This window comes from Mastigoproctus giganteus, chromosome 8 (genome assembly GCF_048544385.1).
Source record: "Mastigoproctus giganteus isolate SK-2022 chromosome 8, ASM4854438v1, whole genome shotgun sequence".
NCBI classification, from domain to species: domain Eukaryota; kingdom Metazoa; phylum Arthropoda; class Arachnida; order Uropygi; family Thelyphonidae; genus Mastigoproctus; species Mastigoproctus giganteus.
Genome location: NC_143582.1, coordinates 37,851,240 through 37,875,755, shown reverse-complemented (window position 1 = coordinate 37,875,755; position 24,516 = coordinate 37,851,240). Strand labels below are relative to the sequence as shown.

General features: G+C 38.7%; 1 protein-coding gene across 1 annotated transcript in view; it reads left to right on the top strand.

Moving 5' to 3' along the window:
• Positions 1-17,114, top strand: part of LOC150081457 (rhodopsin, GQ-coupled) — a 153,375-nt gene extending 136,261 nt beyond the window's left edge. Inside the window, exons 3-4 of the mRNA XM_090380207.1 lie at positions 13,771-13,990; positions 16,954-17,114. Coding sequence (XP_090236333.1) covers positions 13,771-13,990; positions 16,954-17,114 — 381 coding nt within the window. The remainder of the gene's footprint in view (positions 1-13,770; positions 13,991-16,953) is intronic.
• The last annotated feature ends 7,402 nt before the right edge of the window (positions 17,115-24,516 follow it).

Here is a 24,516-nt window from a genome sequence, read left to right as displayed (position 1 = left end):
CAAACTGACTCGACACTGCAATGTCCAGCGATGTCGACTGGCTGTACTTCCTTCGATTTTATGTGTTTCTTAACTAAAAGCATAACCCCTCCTCCCTTCCTATCCTTTCTGTAAACATTGTACTCCCCAAATTCCAGTTCTGCATTCCTTATATCTGTGTGACCCCACGCCTCTGATATCCCAACAATATCTGCCTTTGATGTTTTGTCCAACACCTCAAATTTATTTACCAAACTCCTAGCATTGGTATATACCCAAGTATGCATGCACCTGTTCCTGTTCTTAGCTACCCTAACACAACCTGTGTGTTTACTTGTACCGCAATGACTCCCAGCAGTCTGAAATACCCTGTATCTTGTTTTCCAGGCTGCTGCTGCTCATTCCAGTAGAAGCAATGCAAGAATCACTTTCATCTCTGCTAGCTTGAGGAGATCCACCTAACGCTGCTTCGATAGCATCAGCAAATATTCTTGCACCCTTTCTATTTAAGTGTATTCCCATCCCTGCAGAAGCAGTCTCTCCTGTTAACAAGTACAGAGCAGGCTGAAAAAAAACAAGTACAGAGAAGGGCAACAAGATTAGTGAATGGTTCGAAGGGTTGCTCTTACGAAGAAAGGCTTAAGTTTTGCAAATTACAGTGTCTGGAGACTAGGCACCTGCGAGGTTATCTGATTATGGTGTATAAAGCCTTGAATGGTTTGAGCATGCTCAATGCTGATGAGATTCTTTCTATTGCTCAGATTACAAACCTGAGGGGGGGCATAGATTCAAATTGAGGAAAGACAGATGTAGAATAGATGTGCGGAAATTTGCCTTTAGCCAGCGGGTAGTTGGTTGGTGGAACAAACTTCCATCCCTTGTTGTGGAAGTTGATAGCCTAAATAAATTTAAGGCTGAACTGGACAGGTATTTGGAACGAACGGAGGGGTGAAGTGGAAGTTTTTTTTTTTTTTTTTTTTTTGCTGATGTTGCATAAGCTTGCTTTCTTCCATCATATGCCTCTACTAATGCTAACCCGAGTTTCCGGGAGAAAAAACTCTGCTACCCTTACATGATACCGACTGACTCAGCCACATTGTGAATATGGTCCATTAAAATTCCTTGCGTCATTGATGGGATTCAAACTCTGGTCATTTCCACCTGGTATTGGGAGGAAGGTGATTATATCAACTGTGATGCTCGCAAGGGCAGCTTATCTGTGCCTACTTGTTTGCAATTCTAATCATTTCGCTGTGGCGGGAACATTTTGTCTATTTCTATACAGTAACCATGATTTATTTTTTTGTTTGTTGGGATAAGATTATTTCTCGTGAGACCTCTTGCTTGTTTTTTTTTTTTTTTTTTACCAGTTATTACATTCTTACTGCCATTTGCGTTATTTAATATCTATTAAAACCTTAACATTTGTGAAATAATAAGAGAAGAGAAATAATAATACAAATATTGATACCAACATAGAACATATTGAGCATTACAGCTCTGGTTCATACTATTAAAACCTTAAAGAAACTTCTAGGTCTCAGTGGAGGGAGAGAAGGATTAACCTCATCTTGACAGGTGCTGTAACAGCTCACCTGAATTCTTTGTTCAGTGACCAAAGTTGTTTTTTTTTTTTTTTTTTTTCTGTCTGCTTCAATGGTGCGAATGAATGTAATGGTCAGTGTGTCTTAATATATGAGAATAAAATATTAAAGCTATTGAATTCATTGTACACGAAGTGGGTGGTCACATATAACTTTTCTGGCCATGATCTGTTTGAGAGTGTATTTTTGTCAGTATTCTCCACGGAACAATTACTAGGAGCATACAGGGACTGGTTTCATTACTGAAAGGAAGAGATATTACCTGAGAGGGTTGCGAATAGGATTTAAGAGCTGTACATGTACCCTTGCAGCGTGATGTTATTGATTTGCTTTCCTCCTCGTAGTTTTTAAAAGCAAAGAACACAATATTTGTCTTTTGTGCACTTTCTTTTGCCAAAACTGTTAACTTTCCTGTGATGGAAATCGTTAGTTGTTTGTTGCTTTGAGGCGGATGACTAACTATTTCTTTAGGATAAAAAAAAAAAAAAAAAAAAAAAAATGGTTGTACAAAGTTGTTTTGAAACACTGCCCACTAGCTTGTTATTTCACTATAAAATATTGCTACTGGAAAATATCCGTGTCATTTTTGGCGCCACTTGCCCCAAAAGCGATACAAATATCTTCATGTTTCTTTCATAAGATCAATCACATTTATTGCAGTCAGAGGAGCAGTCTTCAGAGAAGTGACGTCACTACTGTAATGTGATCTGTCGCACATCTAAGTTCAAATGGAAGGAAATGAAAACAAGCGCAGAAGGTGTAGCAGTTGCAAGCCCACAAAATTCGAATGGGGCGGCAAGAGTGATACATGGCCATTTAGACCAGGTGCCACAGATTTAGACGATAAAATAGAAAAATAAAGGTTTAACGCAGGATATAGAAAATATATGTCGAAATTATAAAATAGAATGCTACTTTGGTCACTTAGAAATTAAGAAAAAGTATAACTTTCTCGCCTTCTCTTGTGTTTTTGTGGCCGACAGAATTTAATGTCTAGAAAATGCAGTAATGAAAATGCTCACAGCAGAATGCACTTCGCCTTTATCACGAGTTGCCTGGCTATTGTACTGCTCATAAACAAATTCTATCTTTAAAATGTTAACTTGCTATTTAATTAAAGTTAAGATAATGCTATGACAACCAATCCTGGAAATTACTGGTTCCTCATCGATAGATGGTCACAAAATAGTAATTGTTCAATGTGGGCTGTCATGTACTACGCGTAAGTGAACAATCTGCATATGCACTTCATTTAATTCCTCGTTTCATTTTTCCTCAGTTCTGTCCAATACGAAAACACAAGAGAAGAGAAAAAGTTCTACATTCGCTATTTTATAATTTTGCAGAGAGCTCTGAAACTTTCTGAATGTATATTCCTTTTGAATGTATATTCAAAAGTATGTTGAATATTCTTTAAGAATGTATATTGAATGTACACTGGTGTTCAAAGAAAGTGCATCACCTAGGAATTTCACATTTCTAACCCTTTTTCGTGATGGTATGTTACATTAATGACTACCATCACAAATAGAAACAGAAACAAAAGATATTTATTAATAGTTAAGGCAAAGCGTAGTAATAGTAATCGTGGCATGTGATGCAAGAAAGCAAGCGTATGAGCTTATGTAGCATCAGCCAAAAAAAAAAAAAAAAAAAAATCACACCATTCCCTCCAAATGCCTGTCCAGTTCCTCCTTAACCTATCAACTTCCACAACGACAGATGGAAGTTTGTTCCAGCAATTAACCGCCGGCTGGCTAAAGGCACATTTCCGCACATCTATTCTACAGTTGTCTTTCCTCAATTTGAATTTATATCCCCTTAGGTTCGTAATCTGAACAGTTGGAAGAATCTCATCACAATTCAGCGTGCTCAACCCATTCAAGGCCTTATACAACTCAATCAGATCACCTCGCAGGTGCCTAGTCTCCAGCCGCTGCAATTTGCAGAACTTAAGCCTCTCTTGGTAAGAGGATCCTTTCATTCCCCTCACTAATTTCGTTGCCCTTCTCTGTACATGCTCAAGCAAATCTACATCCTTCCTAAAATGAGGCCTCCAGACCTATACGCAGTACTCAATGCGTGGCCTGACCATTGTCTTATACAGAGGGATAATCACCTCCTTTTCTCTGCTAGCAAAATTCCTGTATATCATTGACAAAACCCCATGACCTGCTCTGGCAGCCTGTCTGCATTGCTCAGAAAACTTCATATCTGACTGCACAATTACTCCCAGGTTTTTTTTCATTTTCTACCACCTTAAGTGTAGTACCATACAGTTGGTACGTTCCTCTGGGGTTACTTCTACCTTTATGCAGTACTTTGCATTTGTCAACGTTAAAACTTCAATTGCCACTTCTCAGCCCATCTTCCCAAATTTTCTATATCCTGTTGCAGTAGCACACTGCCATTACTGTTATTAACAACCCTGCCAACCTTTGTATCATCTGAAAACTTCGACACTAAGCCTGATATACCTTCATCAATATCATTGATAAATATACAAAACAGCTGTGGACCCAATACCGAACCCTGTGGGACTCCACTAATAACATTAGTCCACGAAGAGCAGCGCCCATTGATTACCACCCTCTGTCTTCTCCCACTCAACCATCCTTTTATCCATTGTAGCAACTTACCCTTAATACCATTCTGCTCCAATTTGTACAGTAGTCTTCCATGCGCGACAGTGTCAAAAATCTTTCCTGAAATCCAAGTATATGATATCAAAATTATTTTTTGAATCCAGTTCCTTTGTAACCACATCATAATATCCAATCAACTTTATCAGACAAGACTTTCACTTAACAAACCCATGCTGTGTCTGAATTATTTCTGCAGTCTTGTCTAGGTGATCCTGCAATGCATCTTTAACCAGTGACTCCATTATTTTACCCGGAACAGAAGTGAAACTAACTGGTCTATAATTACTCGTGTCACCCTTCGATCTCCCTTTATGAATTGGGGATGCATTCGCACATCTCCAGTCTGTGGGGACCTCCCCTGAGTCCAAGGTTGCTCTCATAATTATGGCTAAGGGTTTTCTTACTTCCTTTTCCGCCTCCTTTAACATAACTGGATAGATCCCATCTACTCCAAGTGCCTTTCTTATGTATAACTTCAACAATTTCTCCCCCACTTTGCTCTCAGTAATTACAAAATCATTAAGCACTCTCTACAATTTGATAACCTTCTGGTATTTTAAATCCTTAATAACTCCATGTGTGAATGTAGATGCAAAATACTCATTCAGTTTTTTTTTGCTATCTGAGCAGGATCATCAACAGTCGAACCATCGATATCAAGTGGCCAATCTGATTCATCCCCTTCCTTTTAGAGTTTATATAAGTAAAGAAATACTTGCTGTTTTTCTTAGCATCCTCCTTTGCCAAAGATTTCTCGTAATCTGCCTTCGCCTGCCTAACCTCCTTTGTGACTTGATTACAGACTAGCTTATATCTGTCATAGGCTTCCATGTCACCCATTCATTTATATGTATCCGATGCATTTTTCTTCTCTGCCACATGTCTCATTAGTTCATCTGACATCCATTTAGGCCTAAACCTTGAACAATATTTCTTAATAGGTACGAAACGTTTAGTAGCTTCCACGATTCATTCCTTGAATGCTTCCCACATAGAATTTGCTGTTGGTCCCACTGTACAGAATTTAAAAACTGTCTGAGACCACTGTAGTCACCTTTACGGAAGTAGAAACCCTTTCCTTTACCCCGGATGGTAATTATATCTTTAAGTAAATCTCATATCAGTACACTGTGATCACTGCCACCCAGTGGTTCCTTTATCTGCAAATTCTTAATACACGAATGATCGCTGCTGATAACCAGATCAAGAGTATTACCCTCTCTGGTTGCCTCTCGAACATGCTGCTGTAGAAAACAATTATCCAATAAATCCGCAAAAGTCTTAGTAGTGTGCGAGTGACCAGCCCACAAGTTCCAGTCAATATCTGGGAAGTTAAAATCCCCCATTAATAGACATTCTGATTTACTGGCCCACTCTATTTCTCTGTACAATTGTTCGTTGTACTCATTCGAGTCATTAGGCCTATAACACCTCCTACTCTTACTTTTGCTTTCCAGTGCTTATGTCACACCAAACTGACTCAACAGTGCACTGTCCATCTATATCAACTGGATGCACCTCTTTAGATTTTGTTTTTCTTAATTAACTGCAGAACCCCTCCTTCCTTTCTATCCTTTCTGTACACATTGTACTCCCCAAATTCCTATTCTGCATTCCTGATATCTGTGTGACACCACATCTCTGATATCCCAACAATATCCGCCTTTGATGTCTCGACCAACAGTTCAAATTCATCAAATTTATTTACTATACTTCTAGCATTGGTATACATGTACCTATTCTTATTCTTAGTTACCCTAACAAATCCCATATACCCACCTGTTTCACCATGACTGTCATTAGTCCCTGAAACCCCCAGCACCCCTCGCTCCAGGCCGCTGCTAATTCTAATATTTGACAGGTGCTTTCAAAATGTTCCAAAATGAGCATTTGCAACCTTTATACAACAGTTTTCTTAAACACGACAATTATGGCTGAAATGTTGTCAGAAGCTCTCAATTTGCTTCAGTTTATCATTTTAAATGGAAAACAAAATGAAAAGTTCACCTGGTGCAAACTAATATTTAGTTGAACCGCCTCTGGCCCTGATGACAGCAGCACACCGTCGAGGCATTGACAAAATCAATTTCTGAAGATAATCAGCCGATAGTTAATGGTTCTAAACACGAATTATGGCTTCCTGAAGTTCACGAAGGGTCTTTGGTTTCTTTCTGGCAACTGCAGATTCCACACGATGCCAACAGTTCTCTATAGGATTCAGGTCCGGGCTGTTTCCTGGCCATCTAAGAGTTGTAATGGACCGTTCTTCCAACCATTTTTTCACCTGTAACAAATGTAAACACATTACTGTCGAACCTCTAATGCAGAAATGAAGCTAAAGTAACTACAAAAGTGCCTACTTACACTTTTTGCCCGGTGACAAGGAGCAGAGTCGTCCTGAAAGATGCAGTTACTTGGCAGGTTGAAATGGTCTCTAATGGTTGGCAGCAATTTGCCTTCCAATATAGCCAGGTATCCATGGCATTTACAGAACCTTGTATAAACCGAAATGTACGCCCATATCATTTGGCTGGTAGGGAATTTCACTGTACACACCATACAGTCTGGATGGTATTCTTCACGACGTCTACGGCTAATCGTTTGTCTCCCATCAGAGCATGCAGGTTGAACTTCTTCTCATCCGAGAAAATAACTGACTTCCACTGCTCGGGGGATCCATTTGAAATGCTCCTTACACCAATTTAATCGGGCCTTTTTCATTCTTTGTGTGAGGAGGGGCTTCTTCTTAGGACGACGGGCTACAAGTCCATTTTTGAAGAGGCGTCTTCTGACTGTTACTGCACTTGCTACCACTCTTGTATGTTCTTCCCATACTCATTTCAGCTCAGACGAAGAAGCTTTGCGGTTTTTAAGGCATAAGCACTTCAAAACCCGGTCCTGTTTTGGCGTAGAGACTCGTTTGCGTCCGGTTCCTTTTTTCCTATCAGCAGAACCAGTATTCTTGAATTTGGAAAGAAATCTAGTCACTGTCGACTGATTACAAGACATTCTATAAGCAATATGACGGGAAGAATGTCCTTCCTCACGTAAAGCAACAATACCACTCTTTCTTTGTGGCGTCAACTGCACGTGACTCGTCATCCTGACTGCAACTCTTGCAGAGCGTGCTTATATAGCTGAAAGTTACAGCTGATGCAATATTACGTCATCACTACGCGTATCAATCTTATCTGATGCAGTCTGTAAGGAATATTGCCATATACTTACGTTATTCGGACGACAATTACAAATTTAAAGAGCAATGCGCTTTCTTTGAACACCAGTGTATATTCCTTCTTATTCTCTCTCTCTCGACACTACATATTGTCTGGCCAAACTCACAGTTGCTTAATAAAAAAAAGTACAATAACTGATCACAGTCATATCTGCTAAATATTTTAAAAGATTAATATTAAGATCACCAAGTAAGATATTTGAATTCAGAATCTCATCTTGAATTGGTCAAAAATTTATTTTGTTACTCTGTTGTGCAAATGGTTCAGAGTGAGGCTTGTGAAAAGCACAGATTATAATAGGATCCTGTCCCTGTTTGGCAGTTAATTTTACACTGAAATTTTCAAAGTAGAGAGACAGTAATTCCATTTGGATCATCAACTTTTAGGGTATTTATAATACTGTATATGCACTCAGTAATCACTGAATTATGATCACCTGCCTCATACGTGTTGGGCCATTCTCACGGATAGCAGTTGCTATTCGCCTAGGCATGGACTCCACTAGTTTGAAGACGCCGTGGAGATCTGCAGCCATGCTGCCTGCACTGCGTTGAGTGTCCATTCGCCTCACTTCTCATTCTAAAACATCCCACGGATGTTCAATTGGATTGAGGTCAGGTGAATTATAAACAGAAATTTGGAGGTCAAACAAGGTGGGTGATATCTTCACTGTGTTCCTTGAACCACTTGTGCACAGTGCGGACCCCATGACATAGCGCATTATCGTCTTGGAAGATCCCGTTTCTGTCCAGCAAAAAGTGCAACATGCACAAGGTTTTCTAAGCGTTGCCGGTAAAACACACACGCGCGCGCCAGTTAAAACATTGGTCTATGTTTATACAAAAACAACCATTTGAAACTGTATAGTACTGTCACTTATATGGGTAACATGTCGAACTTTTTTTTTTTATTATAAACCAAGCACAAAGGGTATTAGAACTTTTGGAACTTTAGTTAGCCCAAATACGAAAGGTATGCTGTTACTCTTACAATTTGCATCATTGTATATTATGGCTGTACACTTGTGTTTATGGGCCGATTTGCAGGTTGTTCGGGCTGAAAAACACCGAATAATTCACAAGAGGAAGCGTTGCTATCTCCGCCTGAGATCAGCTACAGCATCAAATGAAGTGGACTTTAGAAATTCCGCCAGTCGTAGACGGAATTCGAACCCAGGCCTCTCCAAACGAATGACAAGTGTGGTGAAACCAGTATACTGCCATAGAGGACATGAAAAGTATTAGAACCTGTAACACTGTACCGTGTATGAGTTGAAGGCTAAAGAGACAGAAAATACATATTGACATCGAATTTACATTTCTTTTGATTGAAAATTTTCAAGAAATATAACTGAAGGAAAGTTGGTCCAAAGAATAGAAGGAGATGGATGAGGGAAAGTCCTATGAGTTTAGAGTTGGATAGGGAATGAATGTTGACTAGCTGAACCACGTGTTCGAACTGGTTTGGAAGAGATCGGTGGAATTACAGCTGTCAATTTAGAACCCATCTAACGTGCATTGGGTTATAAATTTCCCCCCAAAGATTTTTAAGTATATTTCGGATATGAGTAGAACTTCCCTAGCCTATGAGTCTAAGTTCAGATTTACCATACTAACAAAGTATTATTTGTGTCTAGGCTTTGGCCACACGACTTAACATTGTACGCACGAGTTTCCGTCACGTGGTCATTGTTCTAGGAATGGACATGTGGGACATGTGTTTGCTGAATGCCAGTTCAAGGTTAGCTGGTTAGTTATTTGGTTTTTAGGAGCATTAGCAACAAAGGCCATATTGCTCCAGGGATATGCGGTGGTCATTCCCTGACCTTTCCGCATCCACCGTATTTGGTGGTCACGGGCTCGAACCCCGGTATAATCAAGAAGCGTGTGCTACGCATTTCTGCTCCTTCCCACCTGGCTACGGAGGCGCCGAAGTACACGGTCCTTTAGGCACTTCAGATCACAACTTGGTGATTGTCTCTTCTCCAATGGAACCTTTATCTCATGGCTATTCCCAACCTCGTGTTGTTTGGCATTACAAGAATGCAAAATGGGATGACCTGCGAGACTTATTTTCTTCTTTTCCTTGGTCGGATTACTGTTTCAAAACTTCTGATGTCAACGTTTGCTCAAATCGTGTCAGTGAAATTATGCTTGCAGGAATGGAATCCTTTATCCCACACTCCACTTTAAAATCTCGTCCTTTATCTAAACCTTGGTTTTCCAATAAATGTGCTAAGGTTGTTCAAGAGAAGAACGTTGCATATCGTAAATGGCTTGTTTCTAATTCTTCAGTTTCATTTTCTGCCTACACCAAAGCTCGCAACAATTGTAAAGCAGTTATTAATCAGTCCAAACTAGAGTTTGAACAGGCTAAGAGTAGAAAACTTGCTTCTTGCCCTAATGGTAGCCGAGCATTCTGGTCTCTTGCCAAAGCTATTGGCCGCAACTTTTGCCCATCTCTGCTTCCACCTCTGTCCAAACCAAATGGTTGTGTTTTCACTTCAGCCAAGGATAAAGCTGATAAAGCTCCCATTTTTCTTCCAACTCACGTATTAATGATCTTGGTAAAACACCTCCCACCAATCCCAACACAGCTCCATTCAATGCCTCCTGTGGTCTTCCGTCAAAAGGATGTCAGGACTTTGACGAATCTTAATGCTAGGAAAGCTCCAGGTCCCGATGGTATTTCTCCACTTGTTCTCAAAACCTGTGCTCCTGAACTTACTCCTATTCTTTGCCGCCTTTTTTCACTTTCTTATTCCAAAGGTGTTTTTCCTTCTGCTTGGAAATTTGTTCATATCCAGCCAGTTCCTAAAAAGGGCGACAAATCCATCCTATCCAATTATCGTCCCATTGCAATTACTTCTACTCTTTCTAAAGTAATGGAGAATCAATTAACCGCCAAATCTTAAACTACCTAGAAACCTTCCGTCTGATCAACGATCGCCAGTATGGATTCCGTCAGTGTCGGTCCACTGGTGATATTCTGGCTTATGTTACCTATTTATGGACTAATTCAATGGAAAGGTTCGGTGAAACACAAGTAGTTGCCCTTGACATCTCAAAAGCTTTCGATCGTGTTTGGCATAAAGGTCTTCTAAACAAGCTACCATCTTATGGTTTGCCAACTGTTATTAGTAATTGGTTATCCAGTTTTCTCTCTGATCGCTCACTGAGGGTGATGGAAGATGGCTCTCTGTCTTCTAATTTCTCCACTAATGCCGGTGTCTCCCAATGTTAAGTTCTTTCCTCCACTCTTTTCCTCTTGTATATTAATGACCTTCTTCCATTGACTGGAAATCCTATCCACAGTTTTGCCGATGATAGCACATTGCATTCCACTTTCCTGTTTGAGAAACGTTGCCCTGCTCAATCAGCTTCAACTTCTCGAAAATGTGCTACCGATTCCTTAAATGCCGATCTTCAGGTAATTCTCCAGTGGGGCAAAGACAACTTAGTTGATTTCAACCCTTCTAAAACTCAGTCTTGTCTTATATCTCGCAAAAAGGATTCTTCTGCTCCTATGCTTATCTTTAGTGGCACTCCGATTTCTAGGCAAAATGATATATCTCTTTTGGGGATTACCCTGACTTCTAATCTCTCTTGGCAGAAGCACATCACAAATATTGCTTCCTCTGCATCTAAAAAACTTGGTTTTCTCTTTCGCTCTCGGCGTTATTTTCCTTCCAAACAGCTGCTCACTCTGTATAAATCGCAAATCCGCTCTACCATGGAATATTGTTCCCACATCTGGAGTGGTGCCCCCAGAATCCCTCTCAGGCTTCTTGATTCCATTCAGAAGAGGGCAGCTAGGTTAATTAATGATTCATCTCTAACAGAGTCTCTCCACTCGCCTTCTCATAGACCTACTGTTTCTGCTGCATGCCTCTTCTACAGATACTTCCATGGGCACTGTTCTTCTGAAATGGCTTCTATAATTCCCGCTCTCTCTCATTCAAAACAGTTCGCACACGTGCCGCCACCAGCCAACATCCATCTACTGTCCAACTTCAAACTCACAGAACGAACTTTTTTTCATCTTCCTCGTTTATTCATTCAACTGCCGTTTTCTGTAACAACTTTCCTTCATACGTATTTCCTGAAAATTACAGTCTACAGAAGTTCAAGTCCAATGTCAACAAATATCTTCTTTGGTCTTCTCATCCTCCAACCCAAGCACGGTACTAAGTACTATAGGTTCTAATACCTCTTGTGTTTGAGGTTTACATAGAAAAAAAAATAATAATAAATAATACTATGGAATAACTGTGTTTATTATGTTTTATTGTTTCGATTTGACAGTTGCCTTATTTTGTTATTTTAGTACATACGATGTATGCATGCCTGGATAGACATGATTTATCGGTGTTTTTATTATATTTGGCAATCTATTTTAGATTTGCATGTTAACTATTATTATTTGTTTTAGAAGAAGTGACAGGTTTCTTGTTTATATTAATTGATTAGAGCATGTTGTGTTGCGTTACGTCCCTTTAGTTGTTTGGCTGGGAAATAGTGTAACTTACTTAATAAGTCTCATACTATCGAGAGGTTATCGTATCATATTTTTCTGTGTAATCCTCTTTGTCTTGATGGGATATGTTTGTTTATTTTACGTTGTTAAAAAACAGATCAATCAAGTCTGAAGATAAAATTGAATAATAAGAAGATTCGTTTTACCAAGAAGACCTGGACGATATTTAGAGTTGTAGAAGTCTGTTTATGATGTTAGAGTTCTCGGTAGCCACAATCGTTTAAAATGTGGATGAGTTGCTAGTGTAAATGTGTTATTTTAATTAATTTATTTATATATTTTATGTTTTTATATTTATTTATTTATTTATTTTATGAAGATGTAAGGTACTCAGTTAAGAGTTAGGCAGCTTTGAACGAACGTTCAGGGCGCCGCCTTTATTTTTAATAAAAATTTAAAAAATGTAATGTCAGTTCAGAACAATGCCTATGGAAATATCTATAGAATAGGCATGCAGTAGAAACACTACTATGTGACAGAGTTTATAAGAGATGGATCATTAATTTTAGTTTGGCTCTCCTCCTTTGGATAGAGTCTAGGTGTTTGAGAGATGTTTCAGGGATGAACACCGAAAATGTGGAAATAGTATTCTACATTAGGGCGGGTTTAAGATTTATACAGAGTCGATAGCTATTTAGAAGAAAAGTAACACACTCGGGAGGAGAGAATAACACCCCCCCCCCCCAATTAAGAGTAAGCCGTATTGGTGATGCTTTGAGAAAGAGAGAGAGATTATACGTCGGGGTAATCCACAATAAAAACATGCGGTCTTGTAATCTGAGTGTTATTGAAGATGAGCATGGGAGCAGCGGATTATTATTTATTTTTTTTTTTTTGCGAGAAATAGGACAGGCCTGAGTTTTAGAAGGATTGAAGTTAACTGTTTTCTTTCACCAAAGTTCAGCATTAAGTTATTTTTTCAAGACAAGGTTTCTCAAACTGGAAGGTGGAATGTGATGTACTATCATGTGCAAAACTATTAATAGGATTTTTACGGTGAGCCCAAGGAGATCATTATACAACAGGAAAAGAGTGGGATGAAGAACCGAACTCGGGTCTGACGTAGCCGAGTGGTCAAAAGCGCGAGTGGAGTAGCACACGCTCTTCGAGTGAACCGGGGTTCAAGCCCGTGACTGCTAAATACGATTAACATTTGTATTGACTGATTTATTGTAAACTCCACTGACCTGGTGGTTGGGCCGGATTATAAACAAGAACATTATCTTTAACTTTCAGCAGCACTAGCATGAGTTGAAGTTAGACAAGGCCAGCTATCATCATCCGCAGTGGGCGGCTGGAGAAAAAACTGGCTACCCAATTATAAAAAAAAAATCCATAAGATGGGTTTTTTTTAGAAAACCTTTATGACAAACACGATGAAAAGCCTTAAAAATATTAAGGCTTAAGCTTCGCCGTACTTTTCCGTCAGTTTAATTTCCCCAAAAGATGATTAACGTAAGCCATACTATTACCAGTGGATCGAAACTGACGGGAGGAATTCATTTTGATAATAATTGATTAGACAGAACTTTTCGAGATAGTGTATGAATTGGCGGTTGATGAATTTCTCTGTTCACTCTGGAAAGTCTAATGGAATGGCGGAGGGATTTGCCACTCTTTTTAGGAGTGACTGGAAGGTGATGCCGATGCACTTCTTCCCCCCTTTTATTGTAGTTTTTTGTGTTATCATATCTGGTGCACTGCAAATTTTTGCATATCTTTTACATTTCATGGTATTTATTTACTCTTATGTTTTTTTTTTCTTTCCAGATTACTATTATAATGGCCCAGAAAGATCCTTATAGGAAGTTACATCCTTTCTACCGTATTGCTGATATATGTATGGCGCTCAACTTTACCCTTGACCCTATTGTATACGTACTGTCCAGAAGGCATCACAGGAAAAGTCTTTGTAAACTACTGAAACCATTGTGCCATTTCTGCCATCCGAATCCAGGCAGAGATGGGTCCATGAGATCTAGTTCTCAAGGTAAGCTGTCTTCATACTTACAGCAGTTATGAACTTATTATAAGACCAACGCAGCTTTATGTAATTTACTTAAAATAATCTCCATAATATGGCTCCCAATGTGACGTTTCCAATGTACCATGTTGCAGTTAAATATAAATAAATGGTCCCAAGTTAAGGTAGAGAATCGTTCGATGATCTTCTTTTCATAACTAATTGCTTGTTCAGTTTCTGGTGTGAATTTTGATTGGGTCTTGCCGACCGGGCTAGCCGGGTGGGTAAAGTGCCTGCCTGGCAACCCAAAGGTCGCGGGTTCGATTCCGCCTCGGGCTTGAATCACAGTACTGCATAAACCTTGGGAGGTGCATTATGGCCACAGAAGCCTATGCGCCAACAACTACCAAAAAAAAAAAAAAAAAATTGGGTCTTCTTAAAACATGTTATATTTAAGTAAGGGTGCGTGTGATTGTACTCTGCTGCCACTTTATTAGGTCCATATTGGTTTGGGTTGTATGCACAGTCAATACAAAACTATATAAATCGGGTCACGTGGCGAGTGACGTGTGCTGGAAAGCGCTTTAAGTTCGCGTCACCCAACGAGTGCTCAAATCAGTTTACCGCAATTGGGAAATGGACAGAATCTCCTGGACTTCCATAGATGTATCTTGTCAACGCATGTTTAGCAAGTGCTACAACAGATAAGTACGGCTGCACCTTTCCAGTGTTGAAAGTTAGTGTCAGTCGAGTCAGTGCGTACGAGATTATAAGTTACAGGACGCAGAATTTGAACTCGTAGTAACGGATCAGTTTTTGGAAAAATTTTCCATGTTTCTGATTAATTAAAATATTAAATTGTTTTTTAAATAGCTTTAGTTACGTTCGTTAGCTTATTTTTAAACTTAGCGAGGGATTTTGTAAGTTACGACTAACAGAGGCCTCGGTGGCAGAATGGTCAGGAGCAGGAGTGCAGTAGCACACGCTCTTTGAGCAGACCGGGGTTCAAGCCCCTGACTGCTAAATACGGTCAATCTACCTACCCACACCGGACCATGCTTGGCAGATTATGGTCCAATCCCCTCTACATGACCACCGCATATATCCCCGGAGCAATATGGCCTTAGTTGCTAATGCTCCTAAAAGCCAAATAACAAACAAACAAACAAACCTAAACATGAATCGTTGAGGAAGTTTCCATCCTGCAGTGGGTTGATAATGGCTGCAGTTTACTTTTTGTTTTGCGTATCTCTATTGCATCGGTGTTTTGGTGAGAATATCGTAGCACATAACGAGTAGTGCAGAGGAATGGTGGGGTTTTAATTGTGATAAAGAAGTACACTAGTTCGAAAGTCCTAATCATTTGTTGGGCATATGTCTTTTTGTATATAGCTAAGGAACTTTTACTAAAATTTTAACAAATACTTTTTAACAAGAATATAACTAATTTAACATTGCAATCTTTACGGTATAGCGTAATGTATATCTTGAACTACATAGTGTAAGGTATAACGTAAAACTAGATAGCGTAATGCATATTACTGCATTTAGGAATCTATTGGCGTAGTGTAGTATTTTCAATTAATTAGCTAAATTTATTAATCTTATTAATTTTCATTATTAATCAATTAAATTGTATTTAAACGGAAATCATTCCCCAGACTAGATCAGTAAAGCAACGAGCATAAAGTAGCGGGAGTACAGTGGCTCGGTAGAGAACCACCAAAGGGTACGATTCTCCAATACATCACAGGAAAAAAAAAGGGGGAGGGGACTTGTGAAATGTTTGCAGAACTTTCTGGAACAGGACATGATCTAGCCAAGGAGGAAGTCTTTGTATGTGCTAGGTGCAGAGAGTGTGAAGAAATTAGGCGCTAACTCTGTGTTCTGATAGGCGTTTATGAGAGATTGAAGAGTAGGGTAGATACCCTCGAAGGAATTAAAATTGGGACCCATCGCTCCCAGCTGCCCAACGCAACGCCAGATCTCACTCTTGCGCATCAGGCAACACAGCGGCAATTTTCAAAGCAGAATGTACTGATCCCACAGGAGCTAGTTATTTTCGGTGACTGTATTGTCAGAGAAACGGGAAATATATTGCGCAAGAGCAGAGAAAGTAGTCGTGAAATTTTGTGACTGGGGTTTTCATAAACCCGAGTCACAAAAAGTATTAGAATCAATAGTGCTTAATGCCGTGCGTAGCTTTTAAGGCTGAGAAGACAAATACTTGTCGTCGACATGACATAAGACTTGAATTTTTGTCGATTGTAATTTTCGGGAAATATACGTGAAAGAAGGTTTTCCAGAGAACCGTAGTAGAAGGAATAAATGAGGAAGAAGAAAAGTTGGACAGTGAATCCCAAATAGCAAGTCCTAGAATGTCTGTGAAAAGCCTGGTGGTTATTTTTTTTCTTTTTAATTGCTTTATTACTTTGTAAATTACTTTTAATCTAAAAAAATAATTTAAGTATTAATTAAGAAGAAAATTACAACGATTTTAATGATACCAATTTAGTTGTATAGATTACCTTATATATAATCTATACAAGTAAATATGTATCATAAAAGTTCTAATTTTTTTCTTAACGACACTTATCAGATTAACGACAGTTACATAACAAACTATTAAAATATCTTTTGCAGAATTGCCTTTCCCGATTTTACCCCTAGCTGTGGTCCACGCTTACGCCTAAGAGCACTAAATTGTGGGCCGGAATAAAACCGGATAGACGTTGTCACCGTCTTCGAGACGTGAACAAAAGGACTGTAGTTACTAGTTAAGAGGAAAGTTGCTATCTGAAAGCTAAACGTGTAGGTGAAAAATAATGACAGTAAAAAGGAACCTAATTTTTCCTTAAGTTTCCTGTATTATCATCATCATATGACAGGGAAAAAAAATCGAATATTCAATTACCGATGAGATATCAGTATTGTAGGAATAAAAATAGATATTTTTCTTATAATCTTGCTGAATATTTATTTCCTTTTAGATCCCGCCAGGACAACTGGAGGATCCAGTCGGAGTAGTACGGAGAAATGGTCCTTAAAGTGTCAGTATCTTGCTCGGATTCCAGAAAAGGCTGTGGCAGAATCAGGTGGAATAAAGAAGAAGATCGAGAACAAACCAAGTGGCCATCAGGAAACTGTGTAAGTGCAGAATAGTGAAATTTCTATAAATTAGCCGTGGATTGAACTAGAATTCAGGCCCAACAGAAATCTCGGCGTTGTATATGTAAAGTCATAAATGTGACCATTAAACATTTACAGTGTATAGTCTGATTCCCCAGCGCTACTTCGTTTTGGAGAAGAGGTTCTTCCTTCGGCACATTTGATTTCCGCCCGTGAAGAAATCGCACCGTTAAAGGAAAACAATTAGCCACGTACAAATGTCATACTTTGATTTTGCAGTGTGTTTATGATATGCAGAGACAGTTGGTAATTTACCTCAGAACCATCATACAGGGGAATCCAGACTGTTCTGTGTGTCATACGTTATCTCGAGAAAATGATGAAAGACGTAACAGTCAGAGGATTCCTAACGAACACATCCATATATACGACTTAAATAAATATCAGTTGGCTTACTGTTAAGCAAACAAATCCCTATTTTTTAATCTTCTCTATTTTTCCTACAATAGACTATTTGAAAAAGAGGTATATATAAAAAGATGTATATTCGTATACGCAAGAATATATTTCGTTTGGAAAAAAACGAAAACCCAAATAGAACAGAAAAATAAACAATCGCAAAACTTGAAACTAAAGAGAAGGCAAATTTACCGAATTCGTCCAAAAGATTTAAAGCTACAAGCCTTTTAATACTCAGCCAAATACTTGGCCGAACTTACTATTTCTTCCCCGCATCTAAATATTTTCAGTGAAAATTTCTCTTGTACTCGATTCAGAACCTGTCGCCAAAGCATGTGACCTTAAAGGTCCCTGTATAAAGTTGTATATTGTACGCTCTCGATGTAACTATATGTAATACGCTAATATATATATATTTGCCGTTAACCCTGCACAGTACCTGGGAAAGCTGCGAGATCAAACGAACGTTGTAGAGAATCCCTTTTTGCTTCGCAACGCGGATGAAAATAAACTGTTTATAATAATGCCGACCAAGCAGCGAGTTGATCTTTCTGATAAATATTGTCAGAAATTTCCTTCGAGACCCGAACCTCCTCCCTATACAGGTATTATTTCGTGTTAAAATCTTGACGCTTACTTATTCGCCGAGGTAGATCGTGAACAAAAACCATTTACCTCCATCGTGTAGCTTAACGACGCACGCAAGCACAGTTCATCGTGGATTATAATGGGAAAGGTCATTAATAAAGAAAAGATGACATCTCGGTGTTCCGGTACCGCTACGAATCCGATGGGGGAGACATCGAACAGAACGGAGGGATTGGATCTCACCGAAATCACTAAAAATGCGCTTTATACTTTTTTTTTAACACCACACACCCAATTCTCAGCTCGGTTTTAGAAATATGAATCTGAATTACCAGTGAATCGGATATTTAACGAAAATGTAGGACTTCTAAATTTCTCTGTTTTCTTTCTACTTCGAATTGCACAAAAAAGTTTTTAAACAAATAGAGCACACCTAATAACATTTGTAATTAGATATTTATATTTATTAAGACAACGTATTTTTATTTATCCCTTTCATTTAGTGTTTTCTACGCGAATACAATTGTCTCTTTTTATGAAAAACCTGACCGAAGTTGTTAATACCTTCGATGACTTGATGGAAGTACTCCCTCTCCTCCGATTCTTGGAAGGGGAATACGTGCTTGGAATGATCGCGAAATTTGCAAATAAGATTATGGACTACACTAGATTTTTCTCCGTCGTTTTCTTTTCAGGAAAACAAAAAAAAAAAAAAAAAAAAAAAATGAAAAGCTGCATTAAAATTGGAATTAAAAAAAAAAAAAAAAAATCCGTGGATTTTTTCTTAGTTTCGTTAACGAATACGGCAGCGATAAACGCCTGAGAATAGTTTGTTAATTTTTCAGTTAGACATTAAAAAAAGAAGCAAAATTTATATTCTGTAGGTTTTCGTTTTCGATGCAATGCATACTATACGACCCAGTGATGATATCCCTCTCTCAATTTAGAAAGCAAAAAAATTAATAAAAGAACAAGTTTATTAAACATTAAGGTTTATTTTTAAAGAAAAAAAATAATTACACATTTTCAACTTCTAACTTGCGTTGCCGATATCTAGAAATAAGAGCCAAAACACAGCCCTCCCCTGCCAGTTAAATTAATAAAAGCCGCCTTCCTTGTCAATCACAGTTACAAAACATCAGTGAGAAAAAAAGTGTACAGACACGTTTAACGTCAAAACTGTATGACGAAGTAGACTTCACCGTAAAGCGTTTTATACAGTAGGGAAAAAAAAAGAAGCTAAATCTAATAACAGATTCAACAACGCTGCACTCTATTCGGTCATCAAGCACAACATCAAGATATTTAAAGTTACGGACGTAGGGTATTTATTTGCTATCAATCTTAATACTAAGACGGCGGTCCAGATTAACCTGATGGTTAAATGACATCATCATCTTGGTTTTCGCCTGAGATCTAGTAAAGTTGTTTTGTTTAGTTCAAGCAATTAGGTCCAGAAGGACTGTAGACGTCCTGGTTTCAAGCTGAGCTCTTGAATATCTAGAAACATTAAGAACCAAGTCATCTGCATAGGCAATTGGAGCAGTATTTAAAACAATTTTCCAAAACAAGAGGTGCCACGACAGATCCTTGAGGGCATCCACTCGAGAAAACCCTACTAATTGGCTGATTTTTGGATGATAATTGGATAAACCTGTGTCTGAAGTAATTCCGGGTGACCTGATAAAGCTGCATGGAACACTTAACAGCACGCAGAGCTTCGAATACACTTTCCCACCACAGGGAATCGAACGCACCTTCAAACTCAATGAAGAAAACTAAATGGTAATTCGAGTCCAAGTTCTTAACATGTTTCTTTAGTTTTAATAAGGGGTCCTCACAACATTTTCCCTTGATAAATCTGAATTAGTGAGTTTAAAATGATTACTGATCATGAAATAAATCTGTAATTTTATGATAAAGCATTCTCTCAAATAGCTTGCCTAAGTTTGGAAGAAGGGAAATATAAAGTAAATTCTGGATGTGCAGGTGGCTTTCCCAGCTCTTTGAGCTTTACCAGGGCCGTTTTCCACAAACGCGGGAAGCCACCATTTAGCAGACATTTGTTGAACAAATTTAACAGAACGTTAGGGAACAGTTCACCAAACTTCATTACAACATTTTCGATCAAATCCGGTCCAGAACACTTAGATAAGCTTCGTTTTTTCAGTGCTGCTTGCAACTCAGATAATATAAAGAGGTCTGTTTCCAGGCTGGTAGAATATTCTGAATTAATTTTGAAAACAGATGATTGAAAGTGGTTATCAGAGGAACAGTCATCGGCAGAAAACAAGCCATCAAGAATACCATTAACAGTGTCAGTCCATGTCAAACTTTACAAGTTCTCACATATTACAGAGGCGCCTCCGTAGCCAGGTGCGAAGGAGCAGCAGTGCGTAACACACGCTTCTTGATTAGACCGGGGTTCGAGCCCGTCGCCACCAAATACGGAGGATGCGGAAAGGTCAGGGAATGACCACCGCATATTCCGGAGCAATATGGCCTTAGTTGCTAATGTTCCTAAAAAAAACCAAATAACAATAATATTACAGAGTTGTAGACCTCATTTATAACCAATTTGTCTCTAGATATTTTATATGGAAGACCCCACGGGTCAGAATTTCCAGTTGTGCAAACAAAAGCTTGCTGCTTAGAACCTTTTGCTTATTGAATTCTTTATTATACTCCTGTTTCAGTGCACAATAATTCCTCTTTAGTGTGGTAATAATCTCCGACCAGGAGCGATGTCGTTGAAACTGCCTTCTGGCACGACGTACTGTTTTCTCAGGTGAGAGTTCCACCAGGGTACAGAAAATGCTAGAATTTTCTTCTTTCTAGCTGATTCAGCGGTAGCACAGAGAAGGGCTGCCTGTACATAAAAAGCTTACTCGTTTGGATTCAGTTGATTCAGTGAGGCAAGGATGTCTTCCTTGAAGGCTAATAAACGTGATAAAGGGTTAGAGGTGGTAAAGGAGATCACCTTTTGTCACTACACGAGTGATCTTCATGGACCGTCCAATTATGTATATATTTAACTATTCGTGATGTCGATATTCGATTCACCCAAAACAGAGAAGAAAGTACTGAGCTGGTGTGGTTTGTTTAAGATACATAAGTTATAAGAGTGATAAAATCCTCCAAGATCCGTCCACGCGGGTTCGTTGTATTTCTGTTCCAAAGAGGTGATCTGGCTTTGGCATCCGTTGTTACAATAGGAGGACAATAGTGCAGAGGATAATTTGTCGAGGGCTACATCCAGATAATTCAGAGCTGCTTGGATATCGTCAGGTTGGATTTCTCGAAAACCTGCTTTGAATTTTCAAAACTGTCAGTTATCTCAGGATGTACGGAGGCACGAACGATTTCTGGGTCTTGGTTAGCCTTAATCAGGGCTGTAGTGGAGGGTATACGCCATATACCTTCTGGATTTTTTTTTTAGGTGAATCGCTTATACTTTCTGGTTTTTGAAAGACTTGAAAAAAAATTATTAAAAAAAGAGGGAGAAAATGATAGATCCTCCAAAAACATAAGCGAGGTAGCTAGCCCCAGCGCAGTGTATATAATTAAATTAAGGAAATTAAATTAAAATAAAAAAAGGCAACAATGAATACCTTGAATTCGCGTATATTATCTCAAGTCGACGTCGTATTTGTAATAAAATTTTAAAAATATATGTGGTAGAAGAGGGTGAATGAATTAAGAATACAGTAAAAATGTAGTTTTGTATGTCAAAAGGAATAGTATTAATTTTGCAAGCCAAAAAAGAAGATAGGGAGAGGTAAGGAGATAATAAATTTTGAATAAGAAATTTGGTGAAGACGTAAATTTGGAAGTCAAAAATATATAAAAGTTTCTATACCAGGCAATGGTATAGAAATGGGAAATAAAACAAGGTAAGGGAAGGGAAAAGAGGCAAAAAACAGCAGAGAAGAAGGAAAGCAACAAAATTGTCTGAATCGCCCTCGTATTATATTAATACCTCAACAGACGGAAGAACGAAGAGCAGAAAGTGAAAAGATATAAATCATAGAAAAGAGTTTAAAGGATACATAGCAAGCTAGGTGTGTAAATACCAAATCTCTTAGAGAGGGCCTTCACTAAGAGAGCGTTAGTAGGAGAAACTAATATGTGTTAGCCTGCGATATGTTTTGGAATATCGAAAAATATACGGCCAAATATAAAAAATATTCAAGAAGTGGAAATAACGAAAATAAATAAATACCTGGAATTCCGTAAATTAATTAATATGTCATCAAGGTATGCAAAGCAAAGCTATACAGTAACATAGGACGAAAATACGATATAAACAGAAGCAAAAAGCTATGACAACTATGGAGTTGCTCAGAGAAGGAAACGGTATATGAAGTATAATGAGCTATGTAAAAGAGGGAATCTCTATAGCTATTTTTAGTATAATATGTAAATGAGTTAAGTGTTCGAATAAAAATGAGCCAGTTAAGACCACAATAAGTTTTAAAGGGTTTCTAAACGTGACTGCGAGGAGATAAGAAAGGTTGTCATGGCAAAAACGTAGTTTTGATCGTAGTGAAGATTGGAGAATATTTAAAATAGACCTAGAGCAAGAAGAATACATAATTATACAGTATTTTAATTGTAAATGGTTATTAAATGATGCAAAATAAAAATGAAAAAACTTAAGGAGCAAAGAAGCATTAGCGTCGTTCAAAAAGAAATCATATAATGTGATTACTCCCAAAGTAGTGGAACTACCACAATTCTGTACAAATACCAAGTTAGAACTAACCAAAATGAAACATATTAAATCCAAATTTATGCTTGATAAATGACGACATATTTTTGATGCTATAATTAATAAAGTTAATAGGAATGTTGTTATTGATCAGTTTGATACAGAGGCTGTTTCAAGCATTAGTAAATACTGCTCGATTACTGCTTAAGTTGGCAAAGCAAATAATCTGTGTACAGATAATATTTTTATGTACTTTAATGGAAATGTTAGTATTCCAGTTGGTTAGGTAAATAATATTAAAGTTTAATTTGCTTCTTTCGTCAATTAATTCTAGACTATAATGAACAGGAGGACTATTTAATGTGATGCTTAAATCGAGAAAATTAGCATATTGAAGCTGCAAGCACTTTACCCATGAGCCTGTAAGACCCTAGAAAGTTGTTGACAGGTTCGGATAGTAGGGGATAAAGGGGAGGTGGGGGTCATCGCTGCGTGTGGCCCTAGGGTTAGCATTGCGATCACGGGCTTGTAGTTTACACTTATCTAAGGCACTGGTAGGGTAGCCGCATTTTTCCAGATCTGCTGTTACCTTAATGATCTCATTGCGCCTCTCATCCACAGAACTCGAGTGGGTCCAGGCGTGGGTTACTAGAGTTCGCGCAGTGCCGAAAAGATGGCTGCGAGCATGTGCTGACCGGTAGTTGGTGAATTGGCCAGCACACATCAGCTTGCGATAGACTGGCGTCTTTAAATGCGTGTCCTCGCGCCAAACAAGAGAATCCAAGAAAGGAAAAGTATTGCCCTCCAGTTCAATGGTCAATTGAAGGAAGGGCGACAGAGTTGAGGTAATGCAAAAGTCCGTCTTCTTCCCACGGGGAATGATTGCAAACATATCGTCCACGTAGCAACACCAAAAGGCTATAGGATTCAGCAGACCCACAAACGTGCGACTCTCCACGTTCCACTCTCCAGTTCCTTCACTGCGATGTTTGCCGTGACTGAGCTAACAGGTGCACCCATTAGCTGTACCATGAATTTGCTGGTAAAGGGATTCACTGTATATGACGGCACCACCAGTCAGGCACAATCTGAGGGCAGTGCAAATGTCGTCGGCAGTTAAAGAAGTTCTGCTGCTCAGGTTTTGGTCATTTTCCAGGAGTTCTTTGGCACATGTGATGACCAGTTGGGCTGGGACTGAAGTGAAGAGAGACACTACATCGAACGAGGCTATAACCTGATCATCTGAGATGGATAGATCAGAGACCTCAATCATACTTAAATTCCTTTCAGAAAACCACAATCCCTTTCGAATAGACCTTTTAACATGATGAGCATTGGCTCCTTTCTTCCTAAACACCCATTCAAAACCATCCTTAATCTCTTTCGTGCGGCCAATCTCATCAAACATCCACACCGAAAGCTCAGAAGCAATTAAATTGACACTTATACACCATTCAATCACAGCCTTACAACCGTCCTTTTCCAAATCATACAACAATTTCGCAGTCACTCACTCCATTGGGACTAAACAAGGAACAATAAATAAAAAAGGAAAATAATAAGTGACAGCAGCAGAGAACAATATCCAAAAAGGGCACCATTGCAAAAGCAAAAAACAACACCACCTCCACCACAAATCAATACCAAACACCACAAGCAAAAGGCA